Here is an 18,331-nt window from a genome sequence, read left to right on the forward strand (position 1 = left end):
TTTCACTTTCGGGAGGGTAGTGATGGAAGCTTTGTGGATAGCTGGGGGGCGATGGTGAACAGGCCTCACGCCCCAACCCCAAACCAATTTGTTCACTTTCAACATGTCCTTACATAATTTTGAAATTTAAAAATTTTAAAGAATTTTTAAGTATAAAATTTTAAAGAATTTTATTTATTTATTTTAAAGATTTTATTTATTTATTTGACAGAGAGACAGCCATCGAGAGAGGGAACACAGCAGGGGAGTGGGAAAGGAAGAAGCAGTCTCCCAGCGGAGGAGCCCGATGTGGGACTCGATCCCAGAACCCGGAAAGCCAGGATCACGCCCTGAGCCCTGAGCCCAGGGCAGACGCTTAACAACTGCGCCGCCCAGGCGCCCCTTAAAGAATTTTAAAAGAAGGGACCCATCTAGAAATTTTCTAGGTGGAAAGGTGTGTGGAAGGGGCAATGTACAATGGGGAAGACGGAGAAATTGAAACTCTCAGCATCCCAGACTACAGGAAGGCAAATCAAAATTTAAATGAGTAGGCAAAGCTAATGACTCCTGGAAAATGTCGAATTTCTCCAGTAACTGAAAGGAACAAGAACGACAAAAAGACCGCAGAGAAGTGAAGGAGCAGGGGAGGCTACACGAAATAGAAGAAGGGAAATGGCACAAATCTCATCGGAATGAGGTCTGAGAGGAGAGAGAAAACACTGGCGGCCCTCTTCTACTTAGAATACTTTAGAGAAGGACACTCAGCTCGATGACCTGCTACCGCGGATCATTTTGCTTGCCCTGGGAGGGCTACCTTTTCCTCTAACAAGGTTAAGGCGGTGGTGGTGGTGGTGTGTGTGTGGGGGGGGGTCTTCACCACCCTTCGCTAGCGTTGCTGCTGTGCTGGGTCTTCCCTGGAAATTGGTGCAGTTCCAGGAAATCAGTGTCGACGGAGTGGAGTGCGCGCAGTGGTTACAGAGGCAGTGGGCACAACCCGCAGAGAAGTCCGGATGTCGGTACTCCAGCCACGGTTCAAGGAAAACTCAGGCATCCGTCTCTCTTCCCTCCCCTCCCTCCAATTCCCTTCCTGACACCCGATGTCGAGACTGTTGGCCGCTGCCCCTTTAAGGGTCCACCCCCCCCCCGGGTGGGGGGAGGCTGAGCGTTCTCGCCCGGTCATCTAGGGAAGATGGCCCAGGCGGAGGAAATCGCTCCCACGCCCTGCTGTCCCCTCCCCTGAGCTGGGGGAAGGGACCCATCTAGAAGGGAGACCCCCTCTCTCTTTCCCGCCCGCCCCACGCGCGCCGCGGGAATGGCTCCGTGGCCTCACGGGAACAGCTCTCTGGCCTCGTGGCCGGCTGCCCCCACCCCGACGCCCAATACTGCCAACGCGAGTGGGCTGCCAGGGCTGCCGTGGGCGGTGGCCTTGGCGGGGGCGCTGTTGGCGCTGGAGGTGCTGGTCACCGTGGGAGGCAACCTGCTGGTAATCGTGGCCATCGCTCGGACGCCGAGACTCCAGACCATGACCAACGTTTTCGTGACTTCGCTGGCCACAGCCGACCTGGTGGTGGGACTCCTGGTAGTGCCGCCGGGGGCCACCTTGGCGCTGACTGGCCACTGGCCCCTGGGCGCCACTGGTTGCGAGCTGTGGACCTCAGTGGACGTGCTGTGTGTGACGGCCAGCATCGAAACCCTGTGCGCCCTGGCCGTGGACCGCTACCTGGCAGTGACCAGCCCGCTGCGCTACGGCGCGGTGGTCACCAAACGGCGCGCCCGGGCAGCAGTGGTACTGGTGTGGGTCGTGTCCGCCACGGTGTCGTTTGCGCCCATCATGAGCAAATGGTGGCGCGTGGGAGCCGACGCCGAGGCCCAGCGGTGCCACTCCAATCCACACTGCTGCGCCTTCGCCTCCAACATACCCTACGCGCTGCTCTCCTCCTCCGTCTCCTTCTACCTTCCGCTTCTCGTGATGCTCTTCGTCTACGCGCGCGTTTTCCTCGTGGCCACGCGCCAACGGCGCCTGCTGCGCCGGGAGCGGGGCCGCTTCCCGCCGGAGGAGTCCCCGCCGCCGGAGGAGTCTCCGCCGGCTGCGTCTCGCTCTCCGTCCCCCGCCCCGGCCGGGCCGTGCCCCTCGCCGGCAGGGGTGTCCGCCTACGGTCGGCGGCCGGTGCGCCTTCTGCCTCTCCGGGAACACCGAGCCCTGCGCACCTTGGGTCTCATCATGGGTACCTTCACTCTCTGCTGGTTGCCCTTCTTTGTGGCCAACGTGACGCGCGCTCTCGGGGGCCCCTCTCTGGTTCCCGGCCCGGCTTTCCTGGCCCTTAACTGGCTGGGCTATGCCAACTCCGCCTTCAATCCGCTCATCTACTGCCGCAGCCCCGACTTTCGCAGCGCCTTCCGCCGCCTGCTGTGCCGCTGCCGGCGGAAGGAGCACCACGCCGCCGCCTCCCCGCCCGGCGACCCCTCGGGCGCCCCTGCGGCACTGACCAGCCCCGCGGAGTCCAGGCAGTGCCCACCGCTCGACGGGTAGGTAACAGAGGCGAGGAGGCCGGCGGCTCAGGACCAGGAAGCATTCGGTGTCTCTTTTGGTCATTTCCAGTTTGGGGTTCGGTAGGATAAGGTGGAGTTGCAGAGGTCTCTGCAGCGAAAAGAAGGGGGGACATGGAGTAGGGAACCAAAGTGGAGCCCAGGACCCTTTCTTCTCCCGCATCCGACCCACCTGCCCCAGGGTTGAAGCAAAGGAGGGCAGAGGATTGCTCTTCACCCCAGGACCCACCCAGTGTGGGCCAGGAAGTGCGGCAGTATTCTGGGCCTGCCTGGCCAGCTGCAGATTTTCTAGCTCAGTTCTTTGGCCTCCCAGATTTCCTGCCACCCCTCAGGCTGGCTTTGACTTGCAGAGAAGACTGGAGGCCTTCCCAAACTCGGCCTCAGCTCTGGTTTCTCTGAAAGGTTTGATAGCTACGAAGTGATAGAATCCACTTGGGTATGAAGGATAACTGGGAGTGGGGGAACCCATGAGTGTCAGTTCTCCCTGGAAGGAGCAAGGCTGGGTTGGAGCTGGGGGTGGGTATTTTGTGGCTGGGTGGAGCCCGGATGCTTTTGTGTGATTACATACATATGCTTTCTAGGGTCCCTGACCTTTACTGCTTTCCTCTCGTGCCCCTGTTCCCACCCGGTGCCCCTCACCCCAAGATATGTTATCACCCTTTCTCAGAGCTTCCTGAGGAATTTCTTAGGTCCTGAACGACAAGAACCAACTCTGTCGATCCAGAACTTTTGGAAAGTCTCTAGCCCCTGTTTAGAATGAGCCCCGTGGAGTTTCCCAGCTGGAAATCTCTGACCTCCAGAAACTGATGACTTGGTCTTGGGATGGGAAGGGGGGCGGGATGAGGAGGGGAAATCCTTACCAAGTGGGTTTTCACCATCCTCTTGTCTCTCTCTTTCTGAGAGAAGTTTCGTAGACCCCACCCCTGAACTTCACCATTACCCCAGCCGCTGAACTAGCCAGCGGCCCGAGCTCAGCTGCCCTTTGGAGCAGCAGGACTAGCTTTCGTGGGAGCCTATCACCTTGCTCACTTCTGTGCTGTGTGCCTAGGGCAAAGAGAGCACTCCTTCCATTCCTTCTGCTGCCTGGACCTGATGGGCCACGCAGTGTTCTTCACTGGCCTAGGCTGGGAGCAGAAAGCTAGAAAAGGTCCAGGTTTGGGGTTTTGTCCCTGAGCCCATCGCTACAGATTTCTAAGCACCAGCCTCCCTCACTTTGGACACAGGACAGCTCTGATCTACCTCACAGCAGTGCCAGAAGGACTTCTTCAGGGTTTTGGGGGGCTGGACGGTGAACCATTAGAATGGATCCCTTCTTTTCTTTTGAACATCAAATTAATAAATATTACTGAATGCAGTTCATCCCCTGCCTTCTTTTCTCCATTTCTTTCCCCTATAATCCACTTACTCCCTTCTTAGAGCTGGCTTTTGACAGATGCAATAAATTAGGACGAATCCTTGCCCCTTTCTTCCTAATCAACATGAAACAAAAGATGAAAAGTCTGGGTAAAGGGGAGTGAACTTGAACCTTTGCCACTCCTGCATCCCCATCTTTCCAAAATTCATGGAATCCAGTTGCAAGTGGGTAGCAACGCCAAGCTGCCCCAGGGACTTGAGTGCAGTGCTCACAGGAGGACAGAGTTTGCTGTGCTCAGGGTCAGAGTGGATGGGGTGTATGTCGGCTCCCATGCTATAAGCCAGTGGTGCATTTGTAAGACCCTATTGCCATGGGGAACCAGTTTTGTCTAGCATCGAGTGTGTGTGTGTGTGTGTGTGTGTCTGGAGGCACAGAGCATTGTTTGTGTTGGGCAAATGTCTTTGGTTATAAATATATTCTGATGTTTCCCATCCTTTCCACAACCTCTCCCTTTCCTGGGCTGCAGAAACCAGTGTTATCCTTTTGAAGTAATACTGGAGTTACAAGTTTGAGTCCGTTGATAATTTTTCCCCCTTATTCCGATTCTTAAGAAACTTATCAGGCAGTTTCCTATGGAAAGAAAATTTCTGTGGAAATCACGGAATCATTTCGTGAGTTCTTATTTAAACTCCGTAAGCAGAGACCATTGTCCGGAGTGATTTGTAGGACGGCTAGTAAATCATCAAATGTTTAATGTGCTGTGTGACAGCAGGGTACAATCTACGGCTAGGGTCAGGGGCTCCAGAGTTATAAAACTTCGGTCTGCCCTGAGGATAAGCTCAGTGGATTTCCACATATGGGTGTTCCCTGTGAATTGGACCTGGCCTCTGTCGCTCCCTTTTCTCCAGGAGCCCAGGTTTTATTTCTTAGGATGTTTGCATACCAAACATGACTTTCTCCTTCTCAATCCAGAGCTGTGTGAGATCTCTGGGGTCTGAGGTGTGGGAGGTTTCTTGGCAAGGACTCAACTTCTGAATGCTTAGTGGAGAAGGAAGTCTTGCTTTGGCCTGGGAAAAAATATGAGGGCCTCCTCTCTCCATCTCTGGATATTTTTCCAACATCACTGAGGAAAGCTGTCCAGTCAGTCCTAGGCAGGAAGAAGGATGATTTTTGGGGGGGAGTGGGGCTCTGGTTTGTAGAAATGTCCTTGAACATTATCCAAGAGCTCATACTGCGTGACTCTTTCTTGACACCCACCCATGTGCCAGCTGTCAGGCCCCGTTAGAGTGTTTAGACTTGCACTGGGCTGTGGACTCTGTCTGCAAATTGTCACCAGTGCATCTGACAGACGGAGAATCCGCCATGCTGGTCATCCCTCCCGCAACTCGTGGCCAGGTGTCAGGCTGAGGGAGATTTACATCTTGGACGCTGAGCAGGCTGCTTTTGTGAGCACGGGGCCTGAGCACTTGAACTGTGGAAGACAAACAGCCACCCTCCCAACCCAGAGAGGTGAAGGCTTACAGACCCGTGAGAATGAAAGAGCCCGTGGAACCCCGACCTTGCCAGAGTCTGTTAGCTGGAGCTGGGCGTGGGCAGAAATGACCTGCCTAAGGGGGCTGAGCTCAGTGGAGAGGGAATGAGGAGTGACAGGGTGTTCTAGAGGTGACTTACCTTCCGCATCAGGTCGTCAGGTGGAACCGCTAAGGAGGAGGCCGAATTAGAGTAAGGAGGAGGTTGAGAACAGGCTTTCCTAGGACTCTCCCCGTGGTAGATTCTTCTGGGGGATGGTGGTAGGTGCGGGCTGTGGGTCTCATGGGCAGTCACAGGGCTATAACCCCACACCAGCTTCATTCCTCAGCTCTTAGCAGGAGAAGCGTCTCCCCCTTTCATTCTGGGGGCACGGGTGAGGGCCACGGGAATACTGCACCTTTATGTTTTCACCCTGAAAGCCAATCATCTGGGCTCTGGGCTCCCTCTCGTGCTTCCTGTACAGATCTCTGTGTTTGCATGTCTCCCCAGGGGACAAGGGGGAACCTGCAGTGGGGAGGGGGCACAGCTGATACTCTCTCCCACCCCATGCGATAGGCCCTGGATGTGGTCCACTGTAGGCCAATTAGTTAAAACAATATGCAACTCAGTTAAATTAGCAGAAACTCCAGGAGGAGCAAAAACTATTATGAATTAAGGAAAATCAAAACGCTTTCATCAGCATCCTCATCTATAAAGTAAAGGGAGAAAGGTTGACTTTCTCCCCTCTCTTGCCTTCGGAGGGGGAATGAGGGTGCCTGGGATGGCTGGCTCCCCTAAAGCTCTGTGCAGTCCCAGGTTGAGAGAGCTTCGCAGCTTCTGCCTTTGCTCCACCCCAGGCATAAGTGGTGCTGGGCGCCCCCTCATGGTGATAGCGGGTACAACAGGTGTGGGCTTGGCGGTGTCGCTCTGTTGAGTAGGCCGGCAAGCAGAAATGCGGTTTTCCCAAAGGCCAGGGATGATCAGAGCTGGGAGACATGGTCGAAATGATTTAGTCCAATCTTTTGATAAAGTGGATGAAGAAACTGACTTCTAAGAGGTGAACTGTAAGTAGCCAAGATTACTTTAGTCAGAGAAAGGCAACACGGGTAGTGTATCAGAGGACCAAATCTGGAGCTGGAGAAGCAAGAAAGGGAAAAGGAAGGAAATGGCCATTTATTGAGCACCAATCCACAGGCCAAAACTGTAAGATGTGATCTACAAATATTACGTTGAAGTAATAACAAATAGGTGAGCCTCATACAAATCAAATAGCTTCTAACCCAGTCTACCGGACTCCAAAGTTCATTTTCTTCTCCTCCACACACCCTGATAATCAGTTATGTGACACTGAGCAGGTTGCTTGCATCTCTGACATTTTGTTTGCCTGAGAATCAAATGGAGATTCTATTATCGTTCTACTCAGCTCACGCAGACCAGTTTTGAAGACCAAATGAGACCCCGCATATAAAACAGTTTGGAAACCGATAGGGCTCCTTCCGTGTAAACAGTGTCATCAGAGTAGGGAACAAGGATTTGTCTCAGGCCTCCTGGTTTTGATCTGTGGGTAGTCCTGCTTCCGCGGACAGCCTAGATCTTGGACTTGTCTTTGGCCGGGGTGGGCATGTCCCTCCTGGTCTTTCTTCTTCAAGTTCATCCCTGCCTCAGATTGTTGCCCCTGGTTTCATATCCAGGTCACTGCACACACCACCTCCCCCCAACCCCCTCCCGGCTCTTTTTTCACATTCAGACTCTGGTCTGGCCTGCGCCTGACATTTTGGTCCTGTTTTGGATCACCCTTCTGTTTCCCACACAGCATATGTGATGAGCTAAATTTTAAGGATGGAAGTTTAGGACAGAGGGCACTTCTGGATGTCAGGGCTTTATAGTATATTATAGGAAAGGTTCATTAGAATGGGGCCCTAAAGAACCAAAAGAGAAGACAGTCTATTAGTTTGCTAGGGCTGGCATAACAAATTCCTTTTCTCATAGTTCTAGAGGCTGGAAATAGAAAGTCAAGGTGTTGGCAGGATCATGGTCTCTCTGAAGGTTCTAGGGGAGGAGTCCTCGGTTGGCTCTTGCAGCTTCTCACAGTTGCGGGCAAACCTTGGCATTGCTTGGCTTGTAGTGGTGTCATTACAACGTCTGCCTCCGTCTTCGCACGGCTGTCTCCCCCTGTGTGTCTGTGTCCACGTTTCCCCTCTTCTTATAAGGACACCAGTCATTGGATTAGGGCCCGACTCAATTCAGTATGAGCTCATTTTAACTTGATTACATCAGCAAAGACCCTATTTCCAAAAAAGTTCACATTCACAGGTTCTGGGGGTTAGGACCTCAGCGTATCTTTAAGGGGGGCATGATTCAACCCACAACAGAAGGTATCATGGGGAAGGAGTAATATTATCCTCCTAGCTTTTCCATGTTCATCTTATTCCTGCTGTTTTTAAGAAAACCCCCACATTTTCAAGGTTCTGCTTCATCCCATACTCAAAAGGATGGTAGGGGTGCTATCTATTCCTGGATTTCCATTTCTGGACCTTCTTCCCTTCTTCCTGGGCCCCAGATTTGAGAAGCTACTGAGCAAGTGAGACCCTGTGTTTTTTGTCTCCTGTGGACAGAAGTTGCTCTCCATTCTCCATTCTTCCCTTCTTCCTGTAGTGATAGAACCCCTAAGTTTCAGCTGGGCACATGGTCTTGCTAAAGACATATTGCAGCCTCCTGGCAGACATAGGTGTGACCATGTGACTAAGTTCTAGCCGATTGAGGTGTACAGCTTCCAGGTCTGCCATTAAAGGGAAGGGGCATATCCTCAACATCCATGTCTTCCTTTCCCACTGGCTGGAATGCAGGTGTGATGGTAGGAACTGAAGCAGCCACCTTAGGTCATGAGATAGCAACCGTGTGTTACAGGCGGCAGAAGAACCAGATAGGAGGAGCCTGGGTGTTCAACAGTGTGGAGTCACCATGTCCACCATGGATTGCTTATGTTTAAGACTCTTACATGAAAGAAAAATAAACTCCTATCTTGTTTAAGCCAGAGTTATTTTAGCTTTTTCTTTTAAATAGCAACCAAATCAAACAAATTCATCAATGAAGGGATAACAAAAGAGGGTATAAATGAATGGGCATCTGCTGACCTTCTGTGATGAATGTAGCCTGGATGACAGAGCTGCCTTGTTTGGTACCTCTCAGGGCACCCCTGGTCTCCGGGAACTGGCATCTCTATAGAGTCAGAGTTCGCGTGGCACCCGAGACCACCAAGTCTGACTCTTTGACACTGATTGGCGTGGGGACAATGATCAGTGAGTGTATTCATTTTCCAAGGCTGCTGCAACAAGTTGCCGGGATCTTGGTGGCTTAAAACAACAGAAATGTATTCTGTCATAATGCTGGAGGCCGGAAGTCTGAAAGCAAGGTGTCAACAGAACTGGCTCCTTCCGGAGGCTCTGAGGAGGAATCTCTCCCATGGTTTTTTCCTAGCTTCTGGTGGCTCTGGCAATTTTTAGCATCCTTGGCTTGTAGACATATCTCACTCCAGTCTCTACCTCTGTCCTCACTTTCTTCTGGTGTCCATGTGTGTCTCTTTTCTGTCTCTTATAGGGACACACATCATTGGATTTGGAGCCTATCCTAATCCGGAATAATCTCATCTCAAGATCCCTACCTTAGTTATATCTGCAAAGACCCTTAATCCAAATAAGGTCACATTCTGAGATTCCAGGTTGACATATACTTGGGGGCTACCATTCAACCCACTACTATAGTGACAGACACTTACGAATCCTTTAACTGAGAGTGCTGGTCTTGAAGATTGCCAGCCACTCCAGTTGCCCCACAGGAAAGGGCTTTTCTCTCCAGAAGCTCTTAGACTCTGTGGTAGGCAGAGCTGAGAACTCCCAAGGGCCCCTGTCCTTGTATAATTCCCTCCCCTTGAATGTGGCTGGGACGTATAATTTTCTTCGAAGAAATAATAATATGGCAAAAGTGATGGGGTATCACTCCTGTGATTACGTTATATTACATGACAGAGGTGAAGGGTGAGATGTAATTAAGGTCTCTAATCAATTGATTTAATTTAATTAAAAGGCAGATTATCCTGGGTAGGTCTGACCTAATCAAGCTAGCCCTTTAAAAGAAGGTCGGAGGTCAAAGATGGAAGAAGTCAGAAAGATACTCTTGCTGGCCTCGAGGAAGCTAGCCACCATGAATTCCACAACTGCAAGGAAGTGGATCCTGCCAACAAGCACGTGAGTTGGAAGAGTACACTGAGCGTCAGATGAGACTGTGGCCCTGGGGACATCTTCACCGTAGCCTGGTGAGACCCTGAGCAGAAGATCAAGCTCCTGCGTACACAGACTCTTGAGACATGGAAACTGTGAGGTAATAAATGTGTGTTGTTCTAAGCTGTTAAGTTTGGTGTAATTTGTTACACGACAATAGAAAACAAATGCAGAGTCACTGCACAATACTGCCCAAACCTGCTCTTTCTAACAGCCCTTCTCTAGCGGTGTTTTGTTTTGTTTTTTAAAGTTTATTTACTTAAGCATTCTCTACACCCAAGGTGGGGCTGGAACTCACGACCCTGAGATCAAGAGCTGCACACTCCCCGGATGCCCCCGTCTGGCGGTGTTTTTAAAGGTTTCCCATCAGAAATCAAAATCCAGTGGGACCACAAGCCCAGGAAGATCCCATGACCTGCCACAGTTTACTATTCTCCCAAGGGACTACTGGAGACTCTTGCTTGGGCGTCTGAGGAACAGGGTCTTTCAGTCTTTATCTTTCATGAAGGCCTGAGGGAATGACCAGTCATTCTATGATTCCTTGGCCCCCACACACCTTTTTAAGAAAATGGGGAGCTAAAGGTTCAAAAGCGATTTATTTCTGAGTTGCTGGTGAGGAGCCATCCTTTATACCACAAAGACACAACAAACAAACGTAGTTCCCAAAATCTCTTTAGCAAGAAACAAGAATTGTTGCTTCCCCTGTTGGTATTCTCAGAAGGGAGAAGGGATGGGTCACTTCCGCCCAGGGAAGAGAGAAGTGGGGACAGGAGACCTTTGCATCAGCTCAGCGCCACCCACGGTGTCTCTGGTTTCTCTCCAGTCACTGGATCATGTGAGTGAGCCCTTCCTCCCAGGCCTCCCCCTGGGCCCAAGTCTGAACCTAATTGATGTTAACATTCTCCTAGAACCACAGGGAGGGAGACTGGGGAGCTAAGGGAAGAAGCACAGGCAGCCGCTTTTCCAATGGAGAAATTCCTACCATTTTGGGGGAAGGAGAAACATATGGAGCTGAGGGCGAGTTTTACTGCTCCAGCAACCTCAAGATCCAGAGCCTAGCTGAGTGATGGCTTCCTCCCATTTTCAAGGGAGGAACTAGTCTTTCTTTTTAAAGATCTATCTATCTATTTATTTATTTATTTATTTATTTATTTGAGAGAGAGAGCATGAGTGAGAGAGAAAGTGCGCTTGAGTGGGGGAGGGGCAGCGGGTGAGGGAGAGAGAGAATCTCAAGCAGAATTCTCACTGAGCCTGGAGCCCGATGGATGGACAGACGGACTGACAGACGGACAGGACAAAGGGCTCCATCCTAGGACCCTGAGATCGTGATCCGAGTCAAGATTAAGAATCAGACGCTTAATCGACTGAGCCACCCAGGTGCCCTGGGAAGAACTAGTCCTAAGAACAAACTAGTTCTTACCCCTAACCCACTCATGCTCATCTCCTTGGTAGGGTTGCTGGCTAGCTGGTATCGACCTGGGTGGTCTGGTATTGGACTTCTGACCTCATGAAATGAAAAACTATTTAAACTTTGCCTATCCTGTCCTTTAATGTTTTTTGCAAGTTGTGATGAAAAATTCTTTAAAAACACAGGAGATAGAAAAGTTGAACAAAAATAAGTGGAAATTATTATTGACACGTAAGATATAGTTTAAGTTAAGGGGATGGTTTTCAGGACTGCCCCTGCTCACCGACACCTCCCTCAATGCTTGATCTGGTGCCTGGTACTTTCAGGGAGGACGCCTGGCAGGTCTACCCGTTAGCCACTGCCATTGCTCGGGCTCTCATCACTTCTTAACCAAATTAACTACAATAGACTCCACTTGTCTTGCCGAGTTCTGACTACCTTTCAATTCATCTCCCACAAGCCCCCAGAGAGATTCTTCTAAAATATAAATCTGACCATGTCATTCTCTTCCTTAAAATCATTCAATGGCTTTCCAAAGCATTTGGGGTAAGATTCAGACCCCTCAACACAGAGGTGTGGCATTAAATGGACAGTGCCTACCTTCCTTACCCGATTTCCCACCACTCTCTTCCCTCATACACTGTTATTCCAACCACACTTACTTTACTAAGAACTCATTTTCTTCTTCATCTTTGTGTCTTCACACTGACTGCACCCTCTGTCATCCATGTAAACACGGATTGTACACTGTTCATCCACTCGTCCATCGTTCTTGGCAGTAACAGTGAGAAGAGACTCTAGATATATTACAAAGTAAAACTGATACAGTTTGCCAAGGACTTGAAGGTAGGGTATAAGAGAAAAATAGATATGTCAGGGATGAGAACAAGATTTTTGGCCTGACCACCTGGCAGAATGGATTTACCAAAATGGGGGGGGGGGAGCGAGGGAAGTGGGACATGAAATTATGAGTTAGTTTTTGGACAGAGTGAATTTGAAAAGTCTATTAATTATTTGTTGGAGTATCAATAGGCATTTGGATTTCCAAATCTGTAGGTTAGGAGGGAAGTTGGAACTGGATAGATAAATTTTGACAGATGGATATTTAAGCTCATGGAAGTGGATGAGCTCACAGGCATGGTGACCATAGACAGAGAAGAGAAAAATTCAGTGTATCAAATCAACACATTGTATATCTTAAACTTACACAATGTTTGTTATAGGCCAGTTAGATCTCAGTAAAGCTGGGAAAAAAAAAAAAAAACAACTTCAAGCATGAAAAAAAAAAAAAAGGAATTCCGAGGACCAAGCCCTGGAGCATTCTAACATCTAGAGGTCAGAAATAGAAGAAACCAGCAAAGGCAGCTGAGAAGCAGCAGCCGTGGGGTGAAAGGAGAAGCAACAGTAAGTAGCATCCTGGATGCCGTGGGAAGAAAGTGTTTTAAGGAGAAAGTGGCCAGTTGTGTCATACGCTGCTGACACACCAGATAAGAGGAGGACCGAGAACACATCATTGTCATTTGTGACCTTGATGAGAGCAGCTTAATGGCGTGGAGGTGATGGAGTGGGCTCAGTAGGACTTGGGAGGTGAAGAAGTGGAGATAGAAAGTAGAAACCTTTCTTTCCATAGCTGCTGCTCCGAAGAGCGTCAGAGAAATGTGGTGGGCGGATGATCTCGTTGTCATCTTAGTTAATCTGGGCACCCTGTTTCCCAGAATTCTTGTTAGATTTCCGGTTAGGGTTGACCAAAAGAGGAGAAACTTGCCGAAGATATGAAAGCCAGAAGAGGAGTGGAGCCCCTTAATACCTGAAGGACTTCAGGATGAGATATAGAAAGCAGAGGTGCTGTGTGGGTCCTGGCTTGTCTTCAGCCTCTCCTCCGTGCCAGGTCCAGCTCTGCATTCCGAGTGTGGACTCTGCTGACTGCGGGATCACACGCCACTGGGCACTTGGCTGCAGACCCACAGATGTGGGAGATGCACAGAAGCCCTATCTTCCCATAGACCTCTCCACGCATTTGCCCTTCTGAGTCCCAATTCTGTACCTAGTTATGTCCTGCGTTTCAGATTTCCCTGTAAACTCTGATTTGTCCATCTCGGGGTGCTTCAAGAAGGCTGATTAAGGATTTTTCTTTATTTTTTTTTAAGATTTTATTTATTTATTTGACAGAGAGAGAGACAGCCAGCGAGAGAGGGAACACAAGCAGGGGGAGTGGGAGAGGAAGAAGCAGGCTCATAGTGGAAGAGCCTGATGTGGGGCTCAATCCCATAATGCCGGGATCACGCCCTGAGCCGAAGGCAGATGCTTAACGACTGAGCCACCCAGGCGCCCCAAGGATTTTTCTTTAAATCTCCAACTCCCTCCCCTGGACCCTCCTTTCCTGGGGTCCTCTTCCAGTTGTGTGAGGTCTAATTCCTACAATACCCACATGACAAAGGACAACTGGAGGACAGTGCAGCCAGGACCCAGGGCACAAAGGCAGAGGGTGGACTGAGATGGGGCTCAGAAGAGGTGGGCTCGAGCATGGTACTAAGAGAGAAGACAGACTTGGTGGGTACTTTGCAAGTAGATGGGCAGCTGTGATGGGAGCCCATGAAACTCTCTTCCGATAGCTTTTCCCGTCTCTGTGAAATAAGTAAGTACCCTCAGTAGTTGAAACTACTGGGAAGAAGTGTGGGATGTTGGAGGAGAGAGGGAAAGGGGTGATATAATTGTGAAAATTTGTCTTTTTTGGTGGCCCAACCTGTGCACCTCTTTCTAAAGTTTGGAGAATTCTCCATTTTCTGACTCGTTGGAAGGCAGAGCCCACCTGCCATAACTGAAGCTGGAATGACCAGACCCTCCCTCCACCCACCCCCTAACTAGAGCTTTGGGGGAGGGGGGCAGAGGATCACGTGAGTGGGTTCAGCCAATCGGGCACAGACTTCCTGGTCTGTGGGGTTTTAGAGCCGAAGTTGGGAAGGAAGGACCCTGGAGGATCATAACCCACAGCAGTAGTTGTGGCAGCAAAGACCCATCTCTGGGACCTGCAGTGGCAGCCGGCCTTCCCGGCCGGTCACTGTGTTATCTGATGTTCAGCAGTAGGACCCCCACCCCTTCCTTTCGTGGTCTGACGGTGGCCGTGCTTCCTGCTGCCAAATCTCCAGCCTCCCTATTGATTATGCGAGCTATCTCTCCAATAAATCCCTTTTATACGCAAATCAGCTAGAGACCATTTCTGTTGCTTGAATCTAACCAAGAATATAAACGGGTACTGACAGGAATCAGAGACTTGAGCCAACTAACATTTTTTTTTCCCAATTTCTCTTCACAGGCAATTGGTGTCATTTGGGGGGTTTCCTACATGGCGTGGCCAGGAGCTTCTGAGAGCTTTAGGGTCATGTCCTTACGGCTCTATGACTAGAGAGTAATGAACGGCTCTTCCCTGCCAGCTCCAGTAAGACTCCAAGAGCCCAGGCTTGAGCCACATGCCTCTCCCCCAAGCAAGCGCTGGCACTCGGGATTCAGCGACCAGTAGGAAAAGGGTTTCTGGGTGGACTCAGTGAAAAATCACCACCTTCCACCTTTTGGAAGCTCATCAGCCCATTTTTTTTCCCCAAACATGTAATTTTCAGAATGGTCAAAACTAACATAATATAGTGACATGCGAGTAAAAACTCGCTCTCTCCTCCCCAAAAGGGGGCATTTGCTTCATCTGAAAGAGGCTACCCGTAATACTGCAGCTTATGGACTAAAACTGAATTTAACTATTCCCGAATACATCCAATGTTCAATGCTGGGAGAGAAATGGTTATAAAGGCCATCTAGAAAAGCGGGGAAGGGGAGCAACACACAGTGATCATTAGTCCAGGGCACAGACCACATTTCCGTGGACAGGGACATAAGGGGCAACCGTTTTTCTGATCCACGTTCCTAGCAATGGAGTAAAGTTTGGATCAGCTAATAAGGGCACCCTTCTCTCCCAACCCTTCAGGATTATTCTTTACCCTTTGTCCTCCTTGGCTGAGCCTGCGGGGGGCTATGGGAAGATTGCCCGGTGAGGACTATTCCACTAAAGCAGCCAACTTCTGTGAGCATGGTTACTAGAACCTGAAGATTGGGGCCTGCAATTTTCTGGGGGGGGGCACCCTTTAAAACCTAGTCCGTTCGGATGTTAGTGTGAGCCTCCCAAATACTGTGTTACAAACTCGAGTCCAAACTTCCTTGGACGCTGATCTTGTAGTTTCTGTCTCTCGCTAACCTGAGGGACATGCTCATTTCCATAATAAACCCCACACAATTCTATAATATTGGTTTGTCCCCATTTAAAAATGCATAGGGGCACCTGGGTGGCACAGTCCTTTAAGCGTCGGACTCGGTTTTGGCTCAGGTCGTGATCTCAGGGTCGCGAGATCAAGCCCCATGTCGGGTTCTGTGCTTAGTGCAGAGTCTGCTTGGGATTCTCTCTCCCTCTCCCTCTGCTCCTCCTGTTCATGAACGCTCTCTCTCTCTAAAAATAAATAAATGAATCTTAAAAAAAAAATAAAATGTGTACACTGAGGTGGAAAGATCTTAAGCCACTTACCTAAGGGTATACAGGTACTAAGGGGAAGAGCTGAGATGGAAATCCAGGTCTGCCTAGCACCAAAGAGCCCCTCTGTCCACTCCACTGTGAGGCTGTAGGTGACAGCGGGGAGGGGGAGGGTCCTACGTCTGAGTGCTGTGCCAAGAGAGGAGGTAGATAAGAGAGGAAGGAACTATTTTCAGGGGACTCAGGGTTACAGTCCTGTACTGACTGCTCTGGTAGGTGAGAGTTTATGGCTTTGGAGGAGAATGACCCTGGCATCCACACGGATGTCCTGTAGTTGTCAGGGTGGTCCCGGGTACCTGTGGCAGTGGGGGAAATGCTGAACTCAAGTGATGTCCTAAGGAACAGATGTGGACGGGGCGGCTAAGACTGGATGAATGTGAAAGAATTTTCCCCAAAGTCACACAAGAACGTCCTAAGAATGGTCAGGAACAACTGGGGAAGACTAAGATCAGCTGGTGGTCCATACTGTGTTGGAAAAGGCAGGTTATTCTAGTTAATTGAACCATATTTGTACCTGGGCTGCTGAGAGATGGGAACCTGGGGCCAAAGACACTCCACTCCCAGTTTTCCGCTGATCAGCTCCCAGGCAGAGCCTCTGGTGCAAGCCAGCCAACTCCTCCACGATGACGGCCCCCTGCTGTCACACTGCATCGGCTGGGGTGGTCCAGAGAAAAACCTTCCCTGCACCCCACTGCTGCTGAGACAGCCACAGGGACCCTGGATGTTTAACGGATTGGGAAGTACCAGGTCAACACACATAAAAATAGGCATTAAAACTGGTGGTTTTTAAGACAGGAATGATGCCGTGAACGCTTGCTGACCGCCTTCCTAGCATCCCCCCCATTTCCATTTTTTAAGAACACTTGAGATCTCTTTTAGGGAAACCTTCAGTCCTTTCTGAGTTGTGTGGTCTGGGAGGGAGCCACCCCAGCCTCAACTCTAGGTGGTTGGTTTGAAATCACTAGAGTCTCCCATCCACAGCCATGATAAGGTCAGAGATGGGCCAGTGACTCACTGCAGCCAAGAGAAAGGAAAAAGGAGGCTGGGGGCTTCAGGGAAGCAAACGTCCTCGTTCTTCCTGGGACCTAAGAGAAGAGATGCTCTCCCTTCCTCTGGATTGTAAGGCTGTGATGTCCGGAAAGGGTGCAGCCATTTTTGAAAACATAAACACAGTGTGTGAATGCGAAATCTATGCACTTGGTTTAGCATTTCCCAAGTACAAAATGGGGTACAGTGAAAAGCAAGTCAGCCTTGTTCCCTGTCCTTGTCCATCAGCCATCCAGCTCTACTTTCCAGAGGCAGTCACAGTTACCTGCTACTGGAGTGTATTCTTCCAGAGATTTTTCCGTGCATATACATGCAAATGTATCTTATTCCACCACCCCCCCGCACTCCCCCCCAAATGTTCCTCCACTTTGCTCTCTATTCTGTAGCTCTCTGGTTTTTACTTAAGGAGGTATCTTGGAGATTTTTCCACATCTGTACACAGAGGGCTACCTTTAACAGCTGCATAGAATTCCATTATATGGTTGTCCCATTATTAATTCAAACATGCCTTTAGTACTTGGCATTTCGTTTATTTGCAAATAGAGCTGCGATGTAAATTTCTTTCAAATGTGTATCATTTTGCACACGTTACATTCACTTTTGCTCCTGTGCCCAGAGTCGGCTGGAGAACAAAGCTGAAGCAACCAGCAGAGGAGAGCCAAGGAAATCACAGGGAATGAAGCTGGAGCTCTGGTGACACGTTGACACTCTGGACTGAGCTGTGATCGAAGTCAGATGTGCCCTGGCGTGCCCAGTTATAGAACCAATAAATGATCTCTCTTGCTTAAGCTAGCTTGGGTTGGGTTTCTTATTTACTTGCAACAGAAACAATTCTGATTGGTGCACGTTAAAATTCTCACAACTGAAATGTGAAGTGAAAAATATATGATGACAATTACATCATAATTTAATATCAGTTGTCTTAAAATATAAACATCATGGAAGAGACATTGGAAGGGGGTGCACCAAAACTGATAAGTGTGGTTGTCGATTGTTCGTAGCAAATCGGTGTTCTTCATTATAGTTTCTTGAGGTTTTAAAGTATTCTACAATAAGAGGGACGATTTTCATAATCATTTGTCACAAGGCAGGTTCCCTGGAAGCACAGCCTGAGAAAGGGATTTGGGGGTCCGGATTTGCAGAGGGAGCACGCTGTAGGAGGAACCAGTAAGGAAGCAGAACTGTGAAGGGGAAACAGGCCTGGCAAGGATGTGGTCCCAGGTCAAGTCTAGCCTTGACCTGATTTGGGGGGGGGGGGGAGGCTGTGCTGTGCAAGTGGAGCCAAGAGATATCCCAAGACAAGGAGGCCCAGCCTTCCGTACGGCTGGATCAGAGTCATTGGCTGCCCCCTGTTGGCGGGGGTGTAAACTGCCAGGTGGTTTCCCGGCAAGCTGACCCCTGTCAGCCAAGGGCTATTCTCCAGAGAGCTGGATCTGGAAGCGGGGCGGGTAAAGGGTATCTGCGTGAGACACCGGCAGTGTCTACAACAATCACTTACAAAGTTATGTTTAAAAATTAAAGGAGAAAGCAAATCGCAGACTGATCGTACAGAGGCCGGCTCTTTGCGCCCTTGATTTCTGCCACCTACACTTGCTGCTCGGCCATGGCTGAAAGGGTTAACAAACCTAGCGTCTTGGCTC

General features: G+C 49.9%; 1 protein-coding gene across 2 annotated transcripts; it reads left to right on the forward strand.

Annotated features, from left to right (window-relative positions):
• Nucleotides 1–1,129: 1,129 nt before the first annotated feature.
• On the forward strand, nucleotides 1,130–18,088 carry ADRB3 (adrenoceptor beta 3). Of its 2 annotated transcripts, XM_034647637.1 has the most exons (4): nucleotides 1,130–2,505; nucleotides 8,987–9,766; nucleotides 9,948–10,501; nucleotides 12,298–12,329. In XM_034647637.1, the coding sequence occupies exons 1-2, from the start codon at nucleotides 1,292–1,294 to the stop codon at nucleotides 9,018–9,020; spliced, it is 1,248 nt and encodes a 415-aa protein (XP_034503528.1). In that variant the 5' UTR covers nucleotides 1,130–1,291; the 3' UTR covers nucleotides 9,021–9,766; nucleotides 9,948–10,501; nucleotides 12,298–12,329. The 2 variants fall into 2 exon arrangements, with proteins under 2 accessions (XP_034503528.1, XP_034503527.1); XM_034647636.1 differs by lacking the exons at nucleotides 9,948–10,501; nucleotides 12,298–12,329 and adding an exon at nucleotides 17,308–18,088 and having other exon boundaries at nucleotides 9,473–9,766.
• Nucleotides 18,089–18,331: the final 243 nt, after the last annotated feature.

Source organism: Ailuropoda melanoleuca, chromosome 18 (assembly GCF_002007445.2).
Source record: "Ailuropoda melanoleuca isolate Jingjing chromosome 18, ASM200744v2, whole genome shotgun sequence".
NCBI classification, from domain to species: Eukaryota; Metazoa; Chordata; class Mammalia; order Carnivora; family Ursidae; genus Ailuropoda; species Ailuropoda melanoleuca.

Bases quoted from the DNA above. Each gene is read 5' to 3' on its own strand.
- ADRB3 (XM_034647636.1), top strand. From the start codon at position 1,292: ATGGCTCCGTGGCCTCACGGGAACAGCTCTCTGGCCTCGTGGCCGGCT. The intron at 2,506-9,472 runs GTAGGTAACAGA...TTTAATTAAAAG, and splicing joins CAGTGCCCACCGCTCGACGG to GCAGATTATCCTGGGTAGGT.